Source organism: Rhea americana, unplaced genomic scaffold (assembly GCF_003343005.1).
Source record: "Rhea americana isolate MKP2758 unplaced genomic scaffold, rheAme1 scaffold_136, whole genome shotgun sequence".
In the NCBI taxonomy this organism is placed as follows: Eukaryota; Metazoa; Chordata; class Aves; order Rheiformes; family Rheidae; genus Rhea; species Rhea americana.
This window is the reverse complement of record NW_028185439.1, coordinates 790196-816984: the sequence shown is the minus strand read 5'-3', so window position 1 is coordinate 816984 and position 26789 is coordinate 790196. Positions and strand designations below refer to the sequence as shown.

General features: G+C 35.2%; 2 protein-coding genes across 13 annotated transcripts in view; one reads left to right on the top strand and one right to left on the bottom strand.

Moving 5' to 3' along the window:
- NEXN (nexilin F-actin binding protein) overlaps positions 1-26787 on the top strand; it is a 27838-nt gene extending 1051 nt beyond the window's left edge. The window contains exons 2-14 of one of the 10 annotated variants that reach the window (XM_085298155.1): positions 9953-10034; positions 11335-11526; positions 11666-11747; positions 11834-11982; positions 13310-13351; positions 14361-14555; positions 14634-14807; positions 17236-17379; positions 21369-21569; positions 22896-23117; positions 25164-25349; positions 25836-26196; positions 26302-26787. In XM_085298155.1, the coding sequence (XP_085154281.1) occupies positions 10008-10034; positions 11335-11526; positions 11666-11747; positions 11834-11982; positions 13310-13351; positions 14361-14555; positions 14634-14807; positions 17236-17379; positions 21369-21569; positions 22896-23117; positions 25164-25349; positions 25836-26196; positions 26302-26315 (1989 nt within the window). In that variant the 5' untranslated portion in view covers positions 9953-10007 and the 3' untranslated portion in view covers positions 26316-26787. Of the gene's footprint in view, positions 1-9952; positions 10035-11334; positions 11527-11665; positions 11748-11833; positions 11983-13309; positions 13352-14360; positions 14556-14633; positions 14808-17193; positions 17380-21368; positions 21570-22895; positions 23118-25163; positions 25350-25835; positions 26208-26301 lie in introns of those variants that run through there. The other 9 variants (XM_085298152.1, XM_085298151.1, XM_085298160.1 and 6 more) reach the window with 9 other exon arrangements.
- Positions 12442-26789, bottom strand: part of FUBP1 (far upstream element binding protein 1) — a 41461-nt gene continuing 27113 nt past the window's right edge. The window contains exons 21-22 of one of the 3 annotated variants that reach the window (XR_014894963.1): positions 16479-16674; positions 12442-12618 (exon numbers count right to left, since the gene is read on the bottom strand). Coding sequence is in view for 1 of the 3 variants with exons in the window: in XM_085298162.1 (XP_085154288.1) it covers positions 16657-16674 (18 nt within the window). In the remaining 2 variants the exon portion in view is untranslated. Of the gene's footprint in view, positions 12619-13780; positions 16675-26789 lie in introns of those variants that run through there. The other 2 variants (XM_085298162.1, XR_014894960.1) reach the window with 2 other exon arrangements.

The following is a 26789-nucleotide window of genomic DNA, read 5'->3' as shown; positions in this document are numbered from 1 at the left end:
CCCCGCCCCAACGGTCGTTCCCCCCAATGGCCGTTCCCTTCCCCGCCCCGGCGGTCGTTGCCCCCACGCCCCAACGGTCGTTCCCCCCACCGGCCGCTTCCCCGCTCGAGTTCCGCGTGGTGCCCGGCGCAGTACCGCCTGCGGCCCGACGCTCGTGGGGTGTCCGGCTGTGCTTGGCTAAAAGCCTTTTAGAAAAGCAATAACGGGAGGCGATTAGTGCGGCTGTCCGCAGCAAGTGAAGAAGCGGGAAGGCTTGGCTGGAAGCTCGAAGAGTTCAGTTAAAAAAAATGCCTACGGACTGTAGCATTTTGGGTTTCCCCAAAGTTCCCCCTGAAAGTAGGGCACGGTACGGGCTGACGTGGTAACTCTCGGCGTGGAGCGGGGAGAAGGGCGCCGGCATCCGCAGGAACGGATAGCGTTACCCGGCCTGGTGGCGGCCCGGTCTGGGCACGYGTGACGTGGTAGCTAATTTTAAAGGAAGCCATTGCAGGTGGGCCTTGTGCTCACCCGGAGATCCCGCTGGACTTGCAACTTTCGCTTGTCCTTGCAGAAAGTTGCCCAAAGAAAACGCAAAGTCAAAACAACAGTTACACAGCTTTGGTGTTGGCATAACATACAGTGTTTTCAGAGAGATGTGCAATGTGGTATCCATTCTAAGCCCGTCTCTCAATAACGTTATGTCTAATAAAAATATTTAAAAGTCCTTTCTGTTCTTAAACCACATGTCTCTGTTTTCATATAAGGAGAAATTCAGTTTTGCCCATATGGTCTTCAGTAACAGCAACATATTAAGAGTCCATTTTATATGTTCTGCTGCTTCCTAAAATGATACTCGGAAGAGAATGCTGGATTTCTGAGACAGTTTCGCATTTTTTTTTCTTGAAGTTTGTTTTAGGTAAATAAAGAGTTTCTGCTAATACAATAAACATCTGTGAAAAATGTGTTCAATGAAATGTATTAGTATTGCGAAAACTAGCCAGCAAGTAGCTGTAAGTATGTTAGAAGACTTTGTGTTCTTAAACTTAGATCTCAGCTCTTAAGAGATCTTAGACCCCTTAGGAAAATATGCAAGGAAATGAAGTTTTTAAACAAAAATTAGTCTTATAAGAGGGCCAAGTGTATTAAGCAATATACAGAAGTACGAGAATACATCTAGTATATGTAGAAAAGCACACAACCCAGTGAAACACAAGAACTGGATACACAGTTTTAAGACATGTGCCTAAGAAATACTTTCTTTAACTGTATTTGATATTTTAAATGAGTATTTTCCTCAGTGAAAGAAGACAGACAATCTGTGATTTCCAGTATTTGAAAATTCAATTTTAAACTCTATCTTAACAAGGAACAGTGCCATTTCCAAGCTATCTGAAAACTGGAAGGGGGGAAACTGAGGTGAAAGTTAATGACTATAGAAAAGTACTTTGCGAAGTAATAGGAGCTACCCCTTGCTGTGCTTCGAAGGCAGTCATGTCCACTCTGCTGAAGGCTATTACACACTATCTGGCTTTTATTGGCATCAGTGCTACCAACAAAGTAATGTGGCCAAAAGGAAGCAGCAGCAGCAGCAGTTTATCTCCAGGAAGGCTGGAGACCTCTCATTGCAGTGCAAGCATGGCACAAGCACAGCAATTGCCCTGTTCTGTTTGGAGTTGACCTGGAGGGTTTTGGAGAAGTAACAGCAGATAGATAGGCTGTGTCCCATCTTCTAGGAAGGGCAGAAGTAAATTGCAGTAGTATTTCATGTTGGTGCTTTATCCTACATTTCAGTACCTTAGTCTCTGTAGTCCTGTCAGTGAAGTCAGCAAAAGTCAAGCTCAAATCACACTGTCTCTTCAGCTGCTTTGAAGAAGGGGTTATGGCGTGGGACAGGATACACTGATTTTTCACTTGGAGAACTGGGTTCACGGTTTACTGCCACCAGTAATTAGGATCACCTGGTGTCTTGGAACATAAAATCAGAGGCCAGAAAATGTCAGCAGGCCTTTCCCATAACAGACCTGTCTGTAAGCCCCAACTAGATTTGTTCTGGAGCATATGTACTCCATAGTGGTATCTGAAGAGAGTAAGAAATTACACAGAGAACGGTTATCTTACTCTCTAACACAGCGGTTAGACTGCATGGCAGTATCACTTTAAGAGTATGTATGAATGTGTAAATAGACACAGACAAAATACTTCATAATAAATACATCATTATAGATACCATATCTACAAAGGGCTTTTGCAACGTGAGGCTTTTAATGTCAAAGTGCAATAAAGAGTGAGGAAAAGATTCGGTATGAAGTTGAATTATCTGGGCCAATTGCTGGTAAGCACTCTAGTCTTAACAATAAAAAATTATGAATGGAATACAACTGAACAGAAATAGTTTTCTATTCTGTGTTATACAAAATGTAATGTTTAGACAGCTGGTATTAGTGGTCATAACTCACTGTCTTCAGTGCAGCTAACAGTTTGTGCCAGTTCAGGAGYTTCCCCTATGCGTGATAATTTTAGTATCTGCTTTAGTATCTGTAGTTTAGTACAGCAGCTACTGGTAATGTCATACCGGACAAGTTACAGTAAGGACATACATGATGAACAACACTCATTTCTCCCTTCTCTTTCCAATTCTATTTAATATTTCTTTAAATATTCTAACGTTATGAACTGTGTTTTCCTCTTCTAAGTGCTTTGGCTGCAAGTAGTAATTTTCCAGTGCTCACAATATGATTTCCTTATATAATAGAGTCTTCCCTGCAAGCAGATCACAAGAAGGAGACAGATGGTAAATGTAATATAGACTGTGCTGTAAAGGGCTTATTTATAACTCAGGGTAGCCAGTATGACTGTAGGGGGGAGCCTACTGAAAAGAGAAATCACAGAGGAACTAGACTTTTATCCTGACTTCCTACTCCTAGCTGTAAACAGTCATCTTCAGTTTAGGGAAAACATTGGTATTTTCCTGCATCTCATATGAGGATGGTCAATGCTGCACTGAAAATCAAGAATTTTCATAATGTAGTTATGTACAGTAAGGTAATGGATCAACTGTGGAGTTACTATAGATAACAAAAAATACTTTACATTAGGATTGTTTTTATTTGGTTAAAGTTGTGCAACAGCTTTTGATCAACTGAGGATTTTGACTTCCTTTCAGAAATGGAAAAGAATTAAATTTAGGGAGGCAGGTTTGGGACCTGTGATCCATCAAACCTTTTGTGTCCCCTCAATGGTTGTCTTTATTCATTTTGATTTTCTTGACTGAGGTAAGGTTTTAAGGTGTGTGTGTGTGTGTGAAAAGTTGAACAAGTGGTATGATCACAACAAATTAAGACGTATCGCACTGGAAGTGATAGCTTACCCGTTCAAAACCAACAATTCAGATACTTGGAAACAGCCCCCCCCCCCTTTTTTTTTCTCTCTATAAAGTAGCTAAACCTAGAGTATTTCTAGTCTGTTGCCTACATGTGTTTCTGGTTTTGTATTCAGTTTTCACCTCAAACTTTTGACAGATCACTGTGCATTATAGCCAGTCTAGCCATTCTGTCTTTTGTACAGTTCCAGAGGTGGCATCATTAATCACAGGTTGAAGGTTAAATTTTCCTTCCAAGAAAATCTCAACGTGGACCTCTTTTAATATTTATAAAGAAAGTATTGGACTGCAGGTTCAYCTTCAAAACATGAACTAACATTTCCTATGATGTTCTTTTTAATAATATGAAAGCTAAAATGTGGGAAAAGTAATTTTAGACCAGTGTCAGGTGAATGCTAGCGTGGGGAGACTGGATAGGCAAAGAAGCCATATAGTAACAAGCTCAGCTGATTTTTCGATCATCATTTTACTCAATGTTCTAATTTGAGATTTTTTGGGGGGATGGGAAGCTTCAGTTAGGAGCTCTCACAACTTTTCCTGAGATATGTTGATCTCAGGGAAACRAATGAAAGGACAATTGAATTTTAAGATTTTGGACTGCTTCGTAATAGGATGACGAATCGCTTTTAAAGTAGATGCAAGTATTAGCAGACACTTGTTGCCTCAAAGAATAAGCATGACTTGAAATAGAGGAACTCTGAGAATTTTTTTTACTACAAAGAAAGGATATATATGTTTTGTTCTTCTCAAAAGAGAATTAGTAAGAAGATATCATTTTATTTAAAAGTAGCTACTGTTAGAAAATAGTATATGTCAAAGTTTCTTGGGCTGGAGAATTCATTACTACCTATTTTGTATAAAGGTATCAAGTAGATGATGGAGGAGTTATTCTTCCACAATCTGTAGGTGTTGGGACTTCTTGACCTGCTCACTTTGTTTTTCTCAGTGCTGATATAGAGACTGTGTATATCTTCTAATGATAAGGCCAATATAAAGGAGCCTCAGTGTGCTCTTGTTGTTCCTAAAGCAGTGGTAACTGTTTCACAGATCCAAATAAGAACTCAAGGAGATTTTTTTTCCTAAAGATTCTGGCTTGCATTTGTTGGAAACTACTCAACTGCTTGGAGTGGTCTCTGAGATAGGCTCCTCTGTTCTTGCCTGCTGTTGTTCCTGCTGAAAGTATAACTGACATGGAGAGAGAGGAGAGGGCTAATGTGGGCTGTATCATGTTCAGTAATGCCCTATTACATTCTATCCATATCTTTTAGCATCAAATGTGAAGGTAGGATGACTTGCAGTTGCAAAATGTGTTAGAGCCAGCTGGCTAACCTTCAAGCATATTAACAGGTAGGTGATGCCAAAGAAACGGAAAGTAATCTAGAGTAATAGCAGATATGGCAATATTCCAAATGACAGCAACATATCTGTCATCTTAAAGGCCTACAACTTTTTGGACTGGAACATTTGTGGAAGTTCAGATAGCAGGGATTTTCAAAGAAAATTTCTCCCAACACCTGTGCTTTGTAAGAAAATTTTAGATTGGCTTTTGATGATGGGTCTCACTACTGTCAGCAATTTTAGTGATGCTTTTGAGAGGAGTTAGGTAATTAGAACTATCAGAAATGTTCAAGATAAAATTGATCCAAAAGATAGGAAAATTATTCAAAAACAAAATTAACCTAAGTATTCTCAAATTCATAAGTGTAATCTTGTTCCTAAGCTGAATTCCTTGTAATAAGCAAATAAGACCTTGCAATAGGTACAGTCTTTGAATGACTTCAAGATCAAGCCATGTAGACTGTGTACGTTGCAGTAACGAAGGTTAGCTGTAGCAAGTAGTTTAGGTGAGATGGAATTCTCTGTGAAACATGGTCTTTGTGATTTGCCTTTTTTTCTATTCCAGTCCTGTATTAAGACGAGAAGGTCTCAGATCTCTTAGGATATTTCAGGGCAGGAATTGTACCAATGCATGAAGTTTCTTTGTTTTCTAGTCAATTCATGCAGTAGAACTTCTATTTAACTTCAGTATTTTAAGTACAAGGCTAAAGGCTATTGGTCACAAGCAGAGAAGAAAAAATGCAAAATAGAAGCAAAGGAAAGTGAACAGAGAACTTCTCTTAAGATCAACTTAGAAAAATCAGGAAGTCAAAATGAGCTTATAACTAGCTTTAAGCCGCACTAATCATAATGAGGATTTTACTTAAAGATATGCATGAAGTAAGCTATAAAAACATCCAAACTCAATTGCACAATATATAAATGCATATTCAAGTGTATAGGGACTCTAAGACCACAAGAATGCTTGTAAGGTCATTTGCCTTTCTAGACACAACAGAATGTGAACATGCTATTGCTAATCTAAAATAGTCTAAATAGAAAATCAGACTTAGTAGTTCTCAGTTTGTCACTTGTGAGTACATAAATGTAAATTGGATTTCTACCAGTCTACAAATGGGATATTTGTCGACTATGACTTGGAGAAACTGACTTTACATACCTATTTGTTGAATAGGAACATCCAAGTGTTCTCCAAAACATCTCTTTAAAGMTGAATTTGAAGTTTAGGATTTGTAAATCAGGGCAGAGCTTGGTAGCTTAACGCTTCCAAACTCTTGTTTTATATGCTATGACTGCTGTGATTTGGAAAAACGTTCCAACAGGGTACCTATGAATCTCATTCAATTTCTATAGTTACAGCAGCACCAGAAAGCACTGAAGACTTTGGCATACACACACACATACGCATTTTAAGTTGATATAAGGACTGCTCTGAATGTTCATTATTTTTAACACCATGTAAATATTCCCATRTTTATAATCTGCTCAGAATAAAGAGTTAATAAGCAAACTTCAAACCTGTTTGGCAGAACACAGGATACCTGGCCACCTCCATCTTATTTTGAGAGAAAACGTAGCAAAAAAGAACCAATGCCTTAGTTCCTAATGTCATCGTGATTGCTATTTAACTATTTTGCATTCAGTTTTGGAAAATGAAAATGTGACTAGCCAGGCTCATCTTATACTCTTTGTTTATGTCATTGTTACTTGTTTATCTCATTTTCTTAAAGATACCACATTTACATCCATAACACAAAGTTTTACATCTACAAAATACGTTCTTTTAATTTTCTAATGAAATGTCATTTCATTATTAATACATCTAAAATCCTACTTACCTAACAAGTGGCCCTTATAATTATTTGAAAATAATCATACCATTTTCAAAACAGATATGTATGGAACATTTGCTGGACACAGAGAGAGCTAGTTCAGCAGCGTACTGAGTACAGTGAGATTTCTAAACTTAGTATAAAAGTTTGTTGCAAATTTTGGGCTTTTCCTGATATGTCAGGAGAAGGGAGAAAGGGAGTCAAGAATAAGTTACTGCATCATAAAGCAGAAGAAATTCTGTTCCACGTTACCTAAGAAATAGTGAACGTGTAATTGAGCCATTATCATGTTTCTTGTGATAATAATCATTATAGTCCTGAACAAATGAGCTTGACTTTAACAGGTGCCGGTCATAATGTTAAACTTGTTCTGGGAAACCAATTATTTTCTAGGAAATTCTTGTTCATGGAAAGTCATTTTAGTGCCTAGTGAAAGACTTCTATGTTAATAAATTTTGCTGGAAGAATAACAAGTAAAACCATATACATGAGATGATACAGAATATGGTTTACTTCAGAGAACAGGAAGGTAGTCTGAGAAATAATCAGTTTACTCCAAGAGAGTGATGCAGGGTCATTTTATAGAACTATACAGCACAATTCAGGATTAGGATTATAGGATTAATAAATAACATCCATTGGTTGAGCCACTTGCTGTAGGTCTGAATAAAATGAACAAGAACCTCTTCGCTCTTATTGCACCCCAGTAACATTTAGTTCATTCATAAACGAGTGGTTTGACCTCTAGAATAAGGAATGCTACCATTTTTGGTCACTCCTTTTTTACATGGCATGCATGCTGTTGCTAGCACTAGATAATTTTTAGTTGTTCCTGAGATTGKTATCTTTACTTAAATTAATAGTTTTATCATACTGGGGTTCATCTAGCGGAATAATCAGATCCCAGGTTTGTGTTTCAACTCCAAAACTTTGTATGTATGGCATTGCAAATGAAAAAAAGAATTGAAGAAAAATAGCCGGAACATGTTATAATTCTTATAATTTTTTGGCTGTGATTTTTCTGATCTTAATAATTTGCTTAAGATGCTGTGACCAAAGTTACCCCTAAAATTATGTTCAAGTTTTATATAAATATTAAAGAATAGGAGATGAGTAATAATGTGATACAAAAAAGCCCCTGTGTCACTGATTTACTCAGAACATGTTGATAAATAGTTTTCTTCATTACAAAGCAGATACATGATGGCATAAAATGGAATAAAGGCAATATTCTTAATCCAGGTCCTAGTGGATGCTTGTACGTGTCACTGAAATCCTTTTTACAATTAGCACCTTTTGCTGGCAGTATTGAAAAAGAGTTCAGGAACTGCGAGGGCATGGAGAAAAGCTGTCGAATTGTACACTTTTTTTGTGTACATCCCATAGACATTAGGAGGATTTGTGTATAAAAATGAGTGTATTCTTTCCAGTTCCATCTGTTTCCTAAGATGATTACACCTCGCTGTCTTCTAGGAAGAATAATGCTAGACTGTATTCAGCTTTGTAATTTCAGAGAAGATTGTGTGTGAAGAAAAAAAAGTCTGGCATGAAGCACTAGATGTATCTAGATACAGGACTGTACTGACCTCCAGGGGCAGAAAATTCCACATGTGCTTATGCACTTGACAAATGCTGTCTCTGTCCTCTTCAGATTTCATTTTTGGAACTTTGTCATTTCCAGGTATAAAAGTAATATTCCTTAAAGTGATGAATAGTTCAATTCTCAGAGGGCATACAATTAGCACATTTGATAATGTAATTGTTTTCTATCATGTATCCATTTGTGCTAACCTGAATTAAAAAATTAGTGAATTAGTGAGACTTAATGATAAACAGAGGTATCAAATTGATAGGAACTAATCATCAAAATAAATGTATTTTCCATTGCATTGTTTCAAACTTAATCAAAAATAGGTATCTGGGTTACACCATTACTTTTAAGGAGTAAGTGACCATTTTGGCATACTGGGTCTGAAATGTTCTTTCTAACGTAGTGAAAGATCAAACCTTATATCRTAACTTCGGGTTTTGTAGGAGTGAACTATATGGAAACAATAAGTGAGGGCAGAGGATTGAGAAAATAATTACAGTGGCCTTAAGCCTTTACTACCTTTTCCATTTCAGGCTACTAAGCACAGAAAAAGAGTGCACCTTTAAAATTGTTTTGACAGCATTTACTTTACAAAAAATGTAATTTCTTCGTGCGTAGTGTGAATCTGACTTGTTACTCTCTTTTAACATCTTATTGTTATCATGAAACACGTAACTAGAGCCATACACTATTTTCACCATTTCTGTTTCTACCTAAAAAGATAGAGAAGTGTTTTGGGAGAAAACATCTCTTTCAGTTTTCTTTAAAGGCAAAAAAAAAACAAAAAAACAAACAAACAAAAAAAAAAAACTGTTTATCAGCTGGAAGTTCTCCTATCTTCTCAAAGTAGAGGAGATTCATCTATTCTGCTTTCTCCCCAAAGTCAGAGGAAAGACTTTGTGCTGTCCCAGCTCCCAGGGGACAAAAACAAAACAAAACAAACAAACAAACAAAAACCAGATCAAGCCTGGATGTCTACGTGCACTTACTTGGCCTCTACCTGTCTGTCCTTCTAGAAGCAATCTGTCTGTGTTGTCTTACGTAGCAGGCTTCAGCCCACAGAGGGTATGCAGCTGTCCTGTCGTCTTTTCCCATCCCTGCTCTTTTTTAAGTTCCCACTGTATCTTCATTAGCTTCCTTCCACAGGAAAAAAAAAAAAACATGCTATCTGTCATCCTTTGCCTGAATTCACTTTTTTTATTCCTCCTTATTACTTGCAGAGGACTAGAGTAGTTCACGTTAGTAGGTGGAGGGCTTCACAGAGGCAGGAATTCCAGTTGCGTCTCTGCAGTGGTGGCAGGTGCCCCCAGGGAGGGGGCCACCTTCCTCCAGTCAGCGGCACAAAGGTCTTGATGCTCCAGGCATCTGGGGGGCTTTGGCCTGGGACACTCTGGAAACCTGGTGCACCACGAGCTACCTCACTGGCTTGTACACCAGACCGAAGCACAGCGACTGACATGTGCAGCATATTCCTTTCTGTCAGCAGCAGTATTGAGAAAAGCAGTTTTGTAGCACGCCAGCCAGTCAGCTGGAGCTTGGCACCAAGTTCTGATACATGCTCGCTTTTTTTTTTCTTTTTTTTTTAATGGAAATTAAAACCCAATAYCTAGGTCTATAATAGAGAAGCATGAATAGTGAATTGTAAGCTGGTTCTTTTAATTATTGTTCCATATTTAGAACATATTTTCATGCCTTTGCAAGAGCCTCAAAGGATCAAATGAAACTGTGATACACTCACTTCAGCCTATACAAGCTTATTTGCAGGAAGATGATTAAAGAGGGAAAAAAAAGCATCCATTAAGAAAACAGTATAACTGCAACTGTTTCTTACAGGTAGAAACTGAAAGCAGTCTTGAATATACCACGTGAAGATCGCAGTACAATAACCATGAATGACATTGCACAGAAGACTGAGGTATGTACCAATTTTAAAATAATGAGACTAATGTAGTAATTTACAAGTGATGCTTGCAAAAAGACAAAGAGCAATTACAAATGCATGTAWGAAAGAGACAAACAGTTATGCTGCAAGTCTAGCTGGCAAGCATAAAATGGCCATCAGCAGAAAGACCTGAGAACGTACCCTGTTATTTTAAGACAGGAGGCACTTGAAAGTAACTTAAGTACATCAGATTTGATGGAATGTGTGAAATATGTTCTTACTATTAAAAAACATAAAGGAGGAAGGCAAAATAAAATTAAAACAACATGTTAAGAAACATTAAATATTAAAAGGGAGAGAAAATTCAGGGCAACATTTTCATCTAACTATAAAATTTAAATATTAAGCTCCTTAAAGTATTTCTTCTATATAAAGATTCACTGAACAACAGGAACAAAAGCAAATACATCATCACACTACCCACTGTTAATTTAGGTGGAAAACATGAAAGAGGGAATGTTTTCATCCAGTTTTCTCAGAGTTATTGTACTGTATTTCTGTAGTCACTAAGGTAAAAAGACAAAACCTGAAGTATTTCTGAAAAGTGGGTATCTCTCTTACTACTTGGAACCAATTCACACAGATTCAGTATTGGCAAAGAACTATCTATTAGCTTTATCAGTATCAGCTTCCTGAGAGTCCAGTGATCTTGACACATTATAACATACAATCACTGGACTTCTGAATTTCCCTAAATATTAAAAAAGTATGTAAATAAAGTATTCGAGGTTTCAAATGAAATAGTACCATTTAAAAAAATATATACAAATGAGCAAGAGTTGCAGAAGAAAATATACATATTGTAAATTACATCTATGTCTTTATACTTATGTTAAACATCAAGTTACTGGCAAGTGGGGTCTTCTGTTTTTACTGTCAATACTTATGATTCCAAATATATATATATATATATAGAATATATATCATACATAATTTTTAAAAGATGTGAAAATTAAAAATGTACGTGCGTATAGTTCATGGGCTTAGTTATCTAGGTGTCTATTACTATTACATAATAGCCTAAGTTTAATGAAAGGCTCAAAGTTTTTTGTTTGGATTTGCTTTTTAGTATTTATTGCTCTTTAACTATGAATAAATACAATGAAATATATTAAGATGCTTAATGGATGATGGCTAGTGGCACAAACTTCATAATCTCAAATGCATTTCTGTTTTACGTTCTTACGTTCTTTCTAACCCAGTCTGTAAAAAAAAATTCTGTCCGTTTCAACTTTCTTTTTCTTATCTTCATTTCTTCTTTATCTTCACCAAGATTCTGCTTTCTTCATCTAAACCCATCCAAAAATCCTATGTGCCCAAGCTTCACAAGGGCGATGTAAAGGATAAATTCGAAGCTATGCAGAAAGCAAGGGAAGAAAGAAACCAAAGGCGATCTAAAGATGAAAAGCAAAGAAGAAAAGAGCAATATGTTAGAGAGAGAGAATGGAACAGGAGAAAGCAGGAGGTTATTTTCTTTGCAAATATTTTGTGTTATGTTAATATTCAATGTTATATGTGACACTTYTCAAATTATTTGAAGACTATAGCAGTTGAATTTTATCTAACATATAAAGACAGCTTATTTTCTGTATTTAATCAATTAGATGAAAGAACTGCTTGCATCTGATGAAGATGATGATGAAAAATCATCTAAAATAGAAAAAGGTTATGTTCCAAAGCTGATAGGTAAGAGAGGCACAATTTTAAAAGCCACACAACTCATTCAATAAGTATTAGATCAAACTATTGAATTGTGCATTTCATGCTCACAGGAACTGTTAAAGGCAAGTTTGCAGAAATGGAGAAGCAAAGGCAAGAAGAAGAAAGAAAAAGAATGGAAGAGGAGAGAAAGCGCAGAATTGAACAGGATATGATTGAGAAAAGGAAAATTCAAAGAGAATTGGCAAGAAAAGCACAGGAGGTATGTCTGTCTGATCAAAATAGTAAGGACATAATTATAAACAATAAAACACAAGTACAAAGTTTTGTATCGATCAGCAGTTCTAAAGATTTGGTTTCTGATTGTAGTGGTATTCAAGGAATATGCTGGATAGGATGGAAGGAGGGAAGAAAGTGAAGACAAGTATCGTCTGAATAATATTTAGAGTAACAGTTTTTTTGAAAATACTGAGTTCAAGTTATTGATGATATCAGCCAGGCATAAACCTGTTAGGAATTTGAATAGGGTATAATGTCATATTAATAGAAGAGTTTATGGAATTCAATAAACTAATTTGAGAATGTTTTTTGTATTACATCGACTCTTACTTTAGGCATTTCGTGCTTTTACATTAGCTAATGCACTTCACTGGTAGATGAAGGGCAAGTAAATTGAAATGAGAAAAAGGTGCAAGTATACACAAGAAGGAGAAGATGCTCATTCAGTTAAAATCACTATGATCATGTTTTATTCTTTTATTACTTTAGGAATCGTTACATATGTATGTGAACAGGTTCCCACTTTCATTGATGCTAACGAAGCACGTTATCTTTGTAGAATTCTGTAGTTGGGTATCGTATTTAATTCCTTCTGTAATTTTCTTCAATGTTGCAAGTTCTGTAGTGAGAGTAAACATCTAATGACAGACCAGAACATAAGCAAATTTTACAAAATATAGCAGTACTTAATCTAGGTTTGTTTTTGTTTTAAGAGGAGTCATTTTTGAACAAGGACTTAAATAATATTTTCCGCCAAGACTTTTAACATGGTTAAAACTGTACTTTTAAGAGGAAATGTGTCTTGTATAAATTTAATCTACTTTGAAAGACAGAAATACTTAACATGTAGAAATTTATGAAGGGCATTGATTTAGAAAGTAACTGTTTATATAGAGACACCAATATGAAAAAATGTACAAATCGGCTTTTTGCAGGGAGTTGAGTCAAAGACAGACAATGCCACTTGGATCAGAAATAATGAGTTTGCTTTAACTTTTTACATAATTATGGAATGTTTGCATGAAAAACAGACATCTAAAGGACTTTTCTCAGTTTATCATCAAAATGCTAAGTGTGCTTAGGGGTGCTTTCCAGTATGATGTTTTGGTGTCATATCCTCCTGCTGTCCTCCCAATAGCTAATCTAGCTGAAGTGTTCCAACATAATGCAAAGGTTCAATCATTAAAATCTCTTGTGAATGTAACTTCTACATACGTATCACTGATACAAAAAGAACTTCCAGTTTTATGTTTGCAAATCTAAGGCAAAGAGCCAAAGTAACATAATCATATGAAATTCTCATTTAATAGATTGATGACTTAAACAATACGGGAACTGAATCAGGAGCAGAGGTAATCAGATTTTTTTAAAGAAACACTCGCCTACATTTTTATTCACTTTGTTTTATTATGATAACATGGGCTGGGAAAAAAGGGCACAAATTTTTAATGTTCAGTCAAGCAGCTAAGAACTTTTTAAAGCATACAGAAATGTGTTTGAAGTCAGTTTAAGTTTGAAATAGAGTCTAAAGTGTGAATAATGTGTGGTCAGGAGAGTTAGACATCTAAAACTTAAATATTCAGAGCCATCAGAATGATTTGAGGCCTACTGGTAATGGTTCTTTAAATGTTCTAGCTTTGAAAAATATTATTTTAAAGCTCTTTGCCTTAAGCTTGAAACAAAAGAGGATTTTGTCAATATGCAGAAGTTTGAACACCTTAGTCAACTGTTTGGTCAATTTTTTCCCCTTCTTTTTATTAAAAATTAATTCAACATAAAGGTTTGGATTTTAAGTCTTGCAAATAGGTGTTTTATTTCAAAAAAAAGCTAGGCCCAAGGGTCCTGTCATCTTTTACTAACACAAGAAAATTGTGTTTCTACTGAAATTTTGAGGGAAAAAAGCTATGAAAATAATTTTGAAGCAGCAGAATGCTTCAAACACAAGTTAGTTTGACAAATTACACAGTTCTCTCTAGAATAAGCTTATTCCAACACAGGATATCCCTTACATAATATGTACAAGACTGGAAGTGGAGTATAGATACAGTTGTTACATATTCAAAATTTCACTTATTCTCCAAGCCACAAATATTTATTAATATCATTTAATGAAAATATGTACAGAAGTTAGTTTGCTAGCAGTCATGTTTAAAATACAACTCGTTCTTGATGTTCTTCAGATATTACAAGAAAACTAGTGACTGTCACAGGCTGATGAGTTTTATTCTTGTCATTAATATTCAAGTAATTCTGTTGGAAGCTTTGGTACACACAGGTAAAAATGGCAATTTCATAAGAAGTGAGTCTGTCTAGAAGTCAAGCGTTATCAGAATATCATAAATTATATATGTTTTTGGACAGGAAGGGGATGATTCACTGCTAGTTACAGTAGTGCCTGTAAAACCCACCAAAACACCTGGAAAGATGAAAATAAACTTTGAGAACACAAGAAAAGAAAGAGCAGAACAAACACAGAGAGAGGATGAAGAAAAGAAGCTAAAATATGAGAAACACAAACAATCTCTTAAAGAAGCCAAGTGCCTTTCATTTGTCATGGTAAACCACTCATCTAAAAATTCCTAAGAAATAAAGATCTACTATTTAAAATATAACTATTTTATTTTTCTTACACAGAGTGAAAACACAGATAATGAAACACAGGAGCCTCTTTCTCCTGGTAAGCTGAAAGTAACATTTGAAGAACTTGAAAGACAAAGACAGGAAAATCAAAGGCGGCAAGCAGAGGAAGAAGCAAGACAGCGCTTAGAAGAGGAAAAACGTGCCTTTGAAGAAGCTAGGCAGCAAATGGTAAATAGTCGTTTTGTTCATGTTAAAGAATTTCACATAGTATACACCTTCACATTCTTTCCTCTATCTGATTATTCTTATTATTAATTCTTATTTCAGTCCGTCATGGAGTTTGAAAATTGTATCATCACTAATTTTAAAGTGCATGTTTTTGACCTTACTTATAATTTAGTAACCATCCTGGCACAATTCATTAGACTGTCTTCTAGTAAAAACAGGAAGCTTATATTTTTAAATTTGCCAGCAATCTTACCAGTTTTAACATATATATGTTATAGTATTAAAATATAGGTTCTGCAGAAGAAAATCGGTTGTCTGTTTTGCTCTTAAATAGTACTTCAGATGTTTCAGTAGCTTGTTTATGGTGAAAACATTCTGTAGTAATGGAATGCTACTTCTTATTCCTATATTTATTTTATACATAAATGTATCATTAAAACTTTCCTCTTACAAAAATAGGAAGACAGACATGTCAGCTCTTTTTTATGCAATGGTATGGGTAACTGCATTGTAGAAATTACTAGATTAGGCCCTAGATTATCAGAAATGGAACTCATCTTGTTTTGCATTACATGTAAAACTGCCTCCATATGTTCTTTATCATAAGCCAGACTTACTATAGGAAGGTAGATTTATAGTTGACCTAAAGTTTGGTCTATAATCATACTAGATGAATCATGTACTTAGTATTAATATTAGCATAAGATATACCAGAAAGAATATGATGAAATAAGGAAAAACAGAACTAATCTATTTCCAAAAACATTCTTTGGACGTTCTATATTTAAATGCCTTTTCCCTGAACAGTCCTAATCATTATGACTTTGTTCTTTCACATACAAGAAAGACTGAATTTTGGATTTCCATGTCTCATCAAATCTTTAAAGATGCTACTTCTAGGAATTTGTTCAGTTTTAACTTTCAAAAGACTAGCTTAATTATGAGTGAACATTTCTGGACAAACAGCTCGAGAACACGCTCAAGATGGCCATATATTACAACAGCATTAACCAAAATTTAGTATTCTAAGAAACAGACAGAAATAATAATAATAAAAATCCTACCCTCAGAAAGCTGAAACACAGACACTTAACAGATGCAAATTGGGAGGGATATATATGTTTAGGTAGGTGTGAAATTTTTATTTTATAGTTATAGTTCTTTCTTGTTTGGTAAACCACTTAACCTCTCCAAACCAATAACTTTGATATTATATCAATAATCCATCTTTTCTTTCTTTGGGGTGAGGGGGAGAACAGAAGCAGGAAGAAGGGGTTTTAGTAAAGAGGATGGAAGAAAAGGAAGGAGAAATAATTTCAGAATTCTAACTAGAAGTTTTGTTCCTATCTCCTACCCTCATGTATTTGTATTTATTTACCAAGTAATACAGAAGAATCAAAGCTGAATTTATGAATTCTGTATATAAAAAACAAAATCAAGACCCCCTCCTCCTGTCTTTTTATATTATGCAGTTTCAGCTGATATCAGTGGTTGTCACAGTTTGAAGTTAAAAGTTTTCTTAAAGGAACAGTTCAGCAGTTCAATTCTTTTAATGCCTTCTTCTCCCCCTATGAATTTCAAATATATGGTTTCTGTAATTCCCTTAACTGTATGCCCAACACACCAGTCCCATGGCTGCTTGCAGTATGCAGAAATCCAGAATATCAATACCTCAGCAGTTCACAGTCAATTTCCTCCATTAACAAATAAAAAATCTGAGATGTTTTCTAAGGATGATTCTTTCTTTTATTCTTGATTGCAGTTTGCAAATCACAGGCTTCTCTTAGCAGATAGTTTCTACTGGAGACAAGCCACAGTGAAAAGATTGGCATATCTCACTTCCCTTTCTTCACTGATGATTAAATGTCTAAGAAGAAAAGAAGCAAACATGTCAGTTTGGACTAATAACAAACTATTAATCAATTTAGCTTTTCTATAACATTCTACAGCATTTTTTCAACTCATAAGTAAGTGTAGCAGGGAAAACAATTTATATGCAAATAAAAAGACTCCATGATAAAAGTCTACGAAAGTGATGTTCAAGTCAATGACTCAACCTGAAAACTATAAAATAGATAATTAACCTTTAATTAACCTTTTCCTGATAACATTGTTCTTTGAGCCACGCCTTCAATCAATATTAAGAACTATAGAAGTTATGTATTGGATTCTGAATGATATTTCTCAAGGGAATTACTTATCCCTGCCTCTCGCTTAAATCAAGACAAAAAGGTTGTTATAGGAACCAAACTACTGATGTATTTTCTCCCAGAAGGAAAAACATTTATAGAAGATCAGAATGGAATTCACAGAGTAATTATTTAGTACAGAGAATATTTTTATATTTGGATAGGGCTTTTCTATTTTTTCTCCCTCTTCTCTAAAGATAAATGAAGGTGCTGATGAAGAATCTGAAAATTTCATTAAGGAATTCCGTCCTGGTAAACTCAAACTCAGTTTTGAGGAGATAGAAAGACAGAGGAGAGAAGAAGAAAAGAGGAAAGCAGAAAAAGAAGCAAGGCGACGCATAGAAGAGGAGAAAAAGGCATTTGCTGAAGCAAGAAAGAATATGGTATAGCATTTTGCTTAGTATATGTTTTAGTATTTAACTTAAGTCTCCATGCTGAACTAGAAAAACAACTGTGGAAAAATTGTAGTCAAGAATGTGTTTTGATTCCTCCATTAATTAAACTTACTAACAGTAGCAGAGATTTGAATCAAGTTAGTTTACCATAAAAAGACCACAGAACACTCCTCCTCATAGCAACACTAGAAAGGATATCAAATAATCTAATCAGAAATAGATACTGTTTCCAACTAAGCATTATGCTAGATGAAACAAACTTGGAAAACAAAATGTCTTCCTAAGAAGCATTGTTTTTTGTTTTTTTCTGTTTGTTTAATTCTGTATTTTCAGCTCCATTTTTACTTGTCCAAATTAATCTCCCTATCTTTAAGGATGTCCAACAATTAGCAATTACTAGCTGAAGTCTCTTAGGAAGGAAAAGATTGAGAAGGCGTGAACTCACCTACTTAATTATTATGTTTCACTGCTTGGTCAGGGAAACATAGAAAGGCAGCAACTTGCATTGAATTTACAGTTCATTTACAGGACAATTCTTAATATGGTCCTTCAGTTTGGAAATTGCTTAGACCCCTGTTATTATTCAGTAATTTTATTTTTTATTGTATTTTTCATGCTTATTGCAACAGCTTCAATTTAGCAGACTTTTGGGAATTAGCTAACTTCTAATTAGTGGATGTTAGAAAATTTGGTATTAGATTAGACAAATACGAGTTATAACTAAATATTGTACATTTYGAAATCAAGTGCAAGACATACTATATAGAGCTGTAGAATAACCTCCCCCCTGATGGTCTCTTCCTACACTTCTGTCTTTGGTTTTATTCAAAAAGACCAACAGCATGTCTAATAAAATTATTTCCTTCAGAATTGAAAGCAATGGTTGTTGAGTAGATTAAAGCTTTCTGTGGAGGATTTAACACTGCTAACAGTGCTCCCTCTGGCTGAAAATTAGGCCAAAGACAAGAGGACTTCTCTGAAAACCTACTCAGACAAACTACTAGGCAAACTTACACTTGATATTGTACCAGTAAGAAATGATGTAAGATAAGGTCTGTGATCTGTCCACACCTCCAAAAAGATGGAAAAGAAATAAGAAGTTTAAAATAAAAAAAAAAAAAATACTGCCAAACTTCTCTTCTGTCATTACAATCTTTATGAAAAGTCAGCAGACAATTCAAGGAGAGCAAAGAATATACATGTCTTCTGTTTTGTGCTGCCTTCTCGCAAATCTCTCTTTCTCCCTTAGTTTAGCATGAGACTAAGCAAGTATCCAAGTAAGAAAAATCTCACTGATTAAAGAGAGTTTAATCCATTAGATGCAGCATGGAGTCTGCAACTGCACTATTATCAACGGACAGTGGAGATGTTTAGTAATCCAAAAAGTTAACTGAAAAGTTTATTATTTTCAGCATCTTCATTTGAAAATTTTCTGCTAATTAGCATCCTGCATGTGAACTCTGCATACTCTATTGTTTGTAACAGAGAGAGTAATCCTATGCTTTCCCTCCTGTTCACAATTCACCAGATCTACACAACGTTAACAGATGTGCTTTTGAGTATTTTAAGAGTGCATCAGGCATCTCTTCCGGAAGCAGTAAAAGCTCACATGTAGAACTCTCAATCTATTCTCATTTAAGCATTTAAGTAGTTTTTAGAACCTTTTGTATATATTTATTTAATTCAAATTTGAAACTATATACCCAGAAGTGATAATACTACTGCTAGAAACAGAAAAGCTACCTTCACCTCTTTTTGAAGTGTCCCCCTAATTCATAATTTCTTCTGCAACGTACATAATTCTGTGCTTCCCACCAACTTACTTTCTGAATGAAGAATTCATCTAGCATCTCTGACAGCCTCTGTTAAAGAGACTGCATAACGAAACTTGTCTTAGTATGAACAAAAATCCATTCTACTTTGTATCAACCACTATTTGTCCACTGAAAATTGATTCATGGTGCTATAAAAATGGCTATTACACAACTGCTTCCCACTGCCATGTATTATCACACTGCAGAAAGAAAAAACAAGAAAAAAGAAGCATGGTCTTACTTCACAAAATATATCTAGCATATTTACTGAACTAGCCACAAGGGTTATGCATCATACAGTTCCACTCATTTCCCCCACCCCTGCTTTAATCTGCAATAGATTGGCGTTCTGTCTTTTCATTGCTTACTAACATAGATTTAAAAAATACAAGGCAGACAGATAGAAAAGTGCTTATATATATGCATAGCATTTTTAATTTGCAAGTATGTGCATTAGTAAGGTTTGAATTACTGCTTCTTCTACTCAGTTAGGTTCTACATCTTTCTGAAGCAATAAGCATACCAACTAATGCATCATCAGCAACAGATTTTCATGTTTCTTCACTGATTTAGCTACAGTTAGCCTCTGAAAAATATGCTGCTATGCATATCCTATTTTCATTAAAGGAAATTCTTTACTGATTTATGTTTTGACCCCACTTCCTGACAACTTCAACAAATACCTTTGTATTATGCAAAACAAATGAAGAATGGAAAGAATGGTGAGGCTGAACTCCAGCTGTAAGCTTAACTACTCATAGGGAAGATGTGAAGGAAATCTGTGGTGACTAAACAGTAGGAGAGGTTGGACCAAAAACCTGAAAGAGTTTGGGGCAAAGTCAGTCAACAAGAGAGCAGCACAAACGAAGATGGCATGAACATCTGTGAAAATCAAAAGTTACACAGGCAGTGAGCAACAGTATAGGGGGAACTGAAAAGTGAGTGCAAAAGAATCTTAAAAACCATATTTGTGTATTTTCTGTTTCTTTCTAAAGCTAGTCAAAAAATTTTCTCAAATAAAAGTCTTGCTCCTTTAGTCCTTTCTAGCATTTGTTTGATAACTACTGTTAGGAAAGCTTTAAATTTAAGGCAAATTTGACACCACAGTGTTTGTCATGAGGCTTTTCAAAAATATACTGATTTAGTAGTGCAAAAAAAATGTTTGATCACTCAGTTCTAAATAAGTATCTGTCYTCATTGCATGTTTTCTACAGACTCTTTTGTAGATTTGTTGAGACAATCTCTGTAATAGGAAAATAGAGGTTTTCATAGTTACATGAATATAGACACAGACAGTCATGCTACCTGGCCATTTTTCTAACATATCACCTAACATCTTAGTAATGCTTCACATCAACAATTCAGTCTGATAAAGTATCTGTTCTTCCAATTTCTGCTCTTGAAAATAATTACAAGGGCCTTTCCTGGGCATTAGTATTTTCTTACAAATTAAACTATAAAAGAAGCAAACTGCTCATACAAAGTAACCACCAAAGCCCAGCCCTACTCTGTAGCCTGAGAAAACAATGGGGAAAGGAGGAAAACTTTGCACTTACATTGTACAAAAACTAGCAACGTAATTTGATATATTCAGTTTGAGGCATAAGAAAAGTTTCTTGTGGGGAATTCTGTTCTGTTATGCCTATTAATATACATATTTATATACATTTATATATATAATTATATTATATATAATTCATATATAAATATATAATACTAATATGTTAGTGATAAAAATAGGAATATAATGCATTTTGCTTAGAAAAAAAGACTACAGATGTTTGTACTGCAATGTTAAGAGCAATGACATGTTTATACACAGGCATTTTCTCTAATGGTAGTCTGTGAAGTAAGCAGGAGTGAACATTTAGAGGTCCTACATTTAGAGGACATCTCACCTTGCAAAGAGGACTGCATTTGCATAAGCAGTTTAAAAAAAGTCTATTATTGTAATAAAAGATCTAAAATCAAAGACAATCTCCCTTGAATCCACCTCTGCAAAACATTAGAGAAAGGAGTTTAACACTGTCATTCAATAGCTCATTTCACTGTGTTGTAAGTGGCCAAATGCTTGGTTAGCTTTACACACTAAAGTATCTGGGGAATGCTGTGATTTCTTCGCAAGTACTTTCAGGATGCACCATTAATTATCTGAATTTCCAGCAGGTGCTGGATGATGAATCACCAGAAATGTTTAAAACAGTTTCTCAAGAATCTCTCATACCCGGTAAACTGGAAATTAATTTTGAGGCGTTGCTGAGACAAAAAACGGAGGAAGAGAAGAGACGCACAGAAGAAGAACGTAGACAGAAGTTGGAAATGGAAAAGCAAGAATTTCAACAGCTGAGACAGGAAATGGGAGAGGTCTGTACAACAAAAATGTTAAGCATCCTCTGAACAAAAATGGCTCAAAGTTTACGACTGTAACAGAAAATTCCTTGTATAAGGAATTTTAAGTCAATTTCATTCTCATTTGAAATAAATGGAAAACAAAACAACAAAAAAAAAACTTAAAATACACATTGTGTATAAGATTCTTAATCACTAACCTACTAGGACAATACACTTTCATCCCTTACCACCCTTTAAGTGGAAACATAAAATTTCAGATTTATGATTTTACCTTTATTCTACTGCATTACTAAAATGATTAATTACAGTTTTTGTATAATACAAACATCCTGTTCACCCCAAATCGAAAGCAGTATTTCCCACCTTTGTTAATTTTTTTCCAGCACTTCTTTTTTCAGACAAATGTAGTGTTACGTAATTAGGAAAGGATTACAGTGGCCCCAAGTTGTTACCAGTCACTGTATCAAGGGTTTGGAGACTATCATGTCACACTGGATTTTAAGAATCACACACAATTTGCTTTGCATACCAATGGCTAAAATATCACATTCATGAACTTCACACTTCAATTTGATTTGGTTGTGGGTGGCAAGTCTAAGAATATTATTCACTTTGGAATGTTAATGAGGAGCACATTTTTATTATTATTATTTTTCTTTTTAGAGAGGCTTGAGTAATAAGGGCTCCAGCTTGTGAACTTTTCAAGTAGATTTTGGATTACATCCTGGGGAAGAAGGGAAAGACAGGGACATACAACTAAATGTATATACATCTGTCAGTCAGAGGTAATAAAGGGAAAGAGGGAGAATAGAATATCAACAGCATCAGACATGGTTCAACTACAAGATCCAGAACTGTCACTTCAGTTTCCCAGTCTGAAATCTCTTTTGCCTCTTACTGCATTAAAAAAGTAATAACTAGGTTTGTCTTTGACAGAGTGGCTGTATTTTGGAAAACTATTTCCTAGCATGTTGCAGTTAAGTCAGAGAGGTGAATTACAGACCATTAAGAGTGTTGAGTTGCTAGCTGTCTGATTTTCGACAGAGCAGTCCTTAAATAAAGAGTTCATTCAAGCAATACCAGAGAAGAGCTTTTACTTAAACAAGATATTCTGAAGTCTGTATCTAGTTTAGAGGTTATAAGGAAATTAGAAGATTCAGGGAAAAAAAAAAGAAAGAAAGAAAATAGAGGGAAAAGATATCCTTGCTGAGAGATTTAGAATACCTTGAAGCTAACAGAATTATTTAAGTGTAGTAAGCTACACTTATTTATTGAGAGCACAAGTAGTGAAGGTAACCTAGGCATTTTTGATCTTCACATTCTGTAATTTCTGAACAGCTAGAAGAAGAGTCTGAAACTTTTGAACTAAGCAAAGAATATGAAGAATTAATGAAGTTAAAAAGAAGTGGCTCTATTCAAGCAAAGAACTTAAAAAGCAAGTTTGAAAAAATAGGACAGTTGTCTCAAGAAGAAATACAGAAAAAGATTGAAGAAGAGCGAGCTAAGAGACGAGCAATGGATGAAGAAATAAGAGAAAGGGAAGCAGAAAAATTTCAAGAGGTAAGTTGTATTCTGTATACATAATGACAACATTCAAGAGAAGCTTGTGATCAAAAAGATTCAACCTGCATTAGAGCTGCAAAAGTAAAACTAACTAGGAGACTGATGACCCAGGAGTGAGTAATACTTCTTTTAACAGTTTGCTGTGTTTCCAAAATGATTCTCTTCTTACTTGCCTTTGAATGTGTGAGAAAAAAAATCTTGCCTTGGTGTCCCTCACAGAAATAATTATCAGTTTATTGTCAGTCTTCTGCTCAGGCAGATGTCTGTTTTCTGCTTCAAATCCTCAGTTTAGCATCTTAACAACTTAAGCCTGATAGTCTAACAGATTGGAGTATTCATGTTTGAGAGTTTACGTGCTATGAAGAGGCACAGAAATTGCTTGTCCTTCTGAACTCACACTCGTTCTCCATTGTATGAATTTAAACCAAACACCACTACCATTTACAGATCAAGCCCTTGTCCTTTTTAAGGTCAGGGAGAGGGTCTTTACTTGTTTCTCAGGGTACAGCAGGGAAGCATGGCTGCTATCGACACTTCTGATAGGAGACTCCATATTTTTTTTTTAGAGGGAAATGAGAAGGACCTACCAGTTTAACCAGTAAGTCACCACTGTCATCTGTAACCCAAAACATGATTATTGCATGGAAACTCATGTGTTCATGTGGCAGTGCAGGAAACTTAACAGTGGTAAGACTTATCCAAACCTCATTCTGAGCCATATCCACAACACTCCATCACTTCCTATCAGCTCAAAGCCAGTGTTTTATTTTAGTCTTTTCAATTAGTGACTGACTATAATTATGCTTTTGTAAGGTCAATCTGTGTAGATGTTGAAGCTGCTACATTATGGCATAAAAATCAAGTCACTGAACACTGATTGAGACATACCATTGACACAGGATAGAATTCAATTTATATATGCACATAAATTTTTAAAAAGTATTTTTCTACCTAACATTTTTGATTTTTTTTGCAAATATTTTGCCGTTTTTCACTCTAGTCTTTTTTCCTTCCCTCTACACCCATAAAATTCTAAGCATATTAAACTGCTTATACTCCAGAAAGGAGCATGAATCTAATTAACCACTAAGAGACAAAGTATCCACAAAATAACAACAAATAGTTTTTATTAGAAAGGGCTGCTTTTCAAGAACGCAAATAAACAGGCAAAGGAGCTCAAGTAGAAGGGCTTATATACCCTAAACAACAAAGAGGCTTTCAGGACACCAGGTTATCACAAAGCAATATGAAAAGGAAGGAAAATCAAGTGCCATATAACACTAAAACATGATACTAAGAGTAAGCAAAAAGTAGAATTTTTCCTGGCACAGGAAAATGGAGAATCACAGCATAGGTCTATTTTTTCCCTCCCTATTGGACAAGGAGAATAACTCCTACCTGCTTTGTAAAATTAGCATTAGAAAAAAAATGCCTAAGAATTGTGAAAAAAATCTAAGAGGATTTATTTTGCAAAAAGGAGAAAAGGGAGAAGCCTAACAAAATAAGCATCTTTCTCAAAACAATGAAGTATGCAGTCTGCATGCAACACAATTTATCTCAGTCCTTTACAGCAGTCCTGCCAGAAGTGTCAAGTTAAAAAAAAAAAAAAAAAACCTCAAAATGTTGTTTCCTTAGTTTTATTAAAAGTGCTTTTTACCATATCATATTTTCTGTATTTAACCTAAAGTTCCAGTTGTATCCAAAGTAAAAATTACTTCTATGGTGGTATGACTGCTTACCACTGATATACTGCAATCAAGAGTAGGGCATTCTAGAAATGTATCTGAATTTGCAGTACAGGATTCCTTTCACACAACTGCAGTGTTCCTTGCATCCATCTTTCCTTGAAATGTCTCAGCATCTCACAAATTGGGATCAACTATTAGGAGACTTGATTTTAAATAAACCTGACATTAAACAAACCTCTGGATAGAACAGGACTCAAGATAACTTAGCTCTGTTGAATAAGAACTACTGTCCTACTGAACTAGTTTTATTCTCACATAAATTTAAAGATAATAAATAACTTTTCTTCTTTGCAAGGATGATGAAGTAGATGTGAGACCAGCCAAGAAATCTGAGGCTCCATTTACCCATAAAGTAAACATGAAGGCCCGTTTTGAGCAAATGGCAAGAGCCAGAGAAGAGGAAGAACAGAGGAGAATTGAGGAACAAAAATTACTACGCATGCAGTTTGAACAAAAAGAAATCGATGCTGCATTACAGAAGGTATAGATTACAAAGTACCTTTTATTCATAGCTGTCTGTTAACTTAGTGAAATACACGTTTAAACATCTAACTGAACACCACTAATAGCAACAATACCAGAGGTGCAAAAAGACATTGTACTAGATTTAACAACTGCTGTAAATTGCTGCACTGACATAAAATTGTTTTTCGTGTTTGCACATATTCTTCAAGAGTAGGAGAGAAATATTGCAAAGAGAGTGCATCTTTTCCTTTCAATAATCTGAAAATGGAATATATATTCATACCTGTATTTCTCCCTAGATTCTGGCCTTATTAAAATCCATCTTCTACAGAATTTACTGTCCATTCTATTCCCAGACTCAATGTATTATTATGCAGTGAGCTTAGGTGCAGCACCTCCCTTCTCAAAAACATAAGAGCTTCTCTGTAATGAAAAACATATTACTGGTATTTATGTTGCTACTTCCACTTTGAATGTCGTAAATCAAATTATTTCAAAACAGAAAAGGGAAGAGGAAGAAGAGGAGGAAGGAAGCATTATTAATGGTTCCACTTGTGAAGATGAGGAAGATCAAGCTCGATCTGGAGCTCCCTGGTTCAAGAGACCACTAAAAAACACATCAGTTGTTGATGGCGAGCCAGTGAGATTTACCGTTAAAGTTACCGGGGAACCAAAACCCCAAATCACTTGGTGGTTTGAGGGGGAAATGTTGCAGGACTCTGAGGACTATCAGTACATTGAAAGAGGAGAAACCTATTGCCTTTATTTGCCAGAAACCTTCCCAGAAGATGAAGGGGAATATATGTGTAAAGCAGTCAACAACAGAGGCACATCTGCTAGCACCTGTATTCTCACCATTGAAAGTAAGAGTTAATATTTTCATTTGCTTAATAATTCAAGTACTCTTCTTGCATATTTCCTATAATGAAAAATTGATTAATCTTTTTCTTAATCCTTTTATTTTCTAGCTGATGACTACTAATGCTCTACTTTAGCTGGAACCTTTCCTCCTCTCAAATCCTTCTTATTGCATCATCTCTCTCTCTCTCTCTCTCTGATGGGGCCAACTAAAGAAAGGAAGGAAATGCACTGATATGTCATTTCTTGCATCAGATAAAATAATCTTCAAACAGTGCAAGTGTCATGAAATTTAGTATAAAGGCTGAAAATAACTCAATAAAGGAAAAATCAATACAGGAAAAAGCAYAATTATCATAGTGCTCCCACATTTGAAGACCAACTATTGTGTGATAGTATAAATCTAAATACACAATCAGGAAGCTTGTGTAGTAGTATAAAACTACTGGTGTATTCTGCATGAACACTAAATATTTGAGCCATTTTATTTTATACCAGAAGCACTGAACTGAAAAAGAAAATACTTATTGGTGGATTAAAAAAACCCCTCCAAACTAGGATATTATTTCCAAACAATAAAAGATTACATAACTGTGTA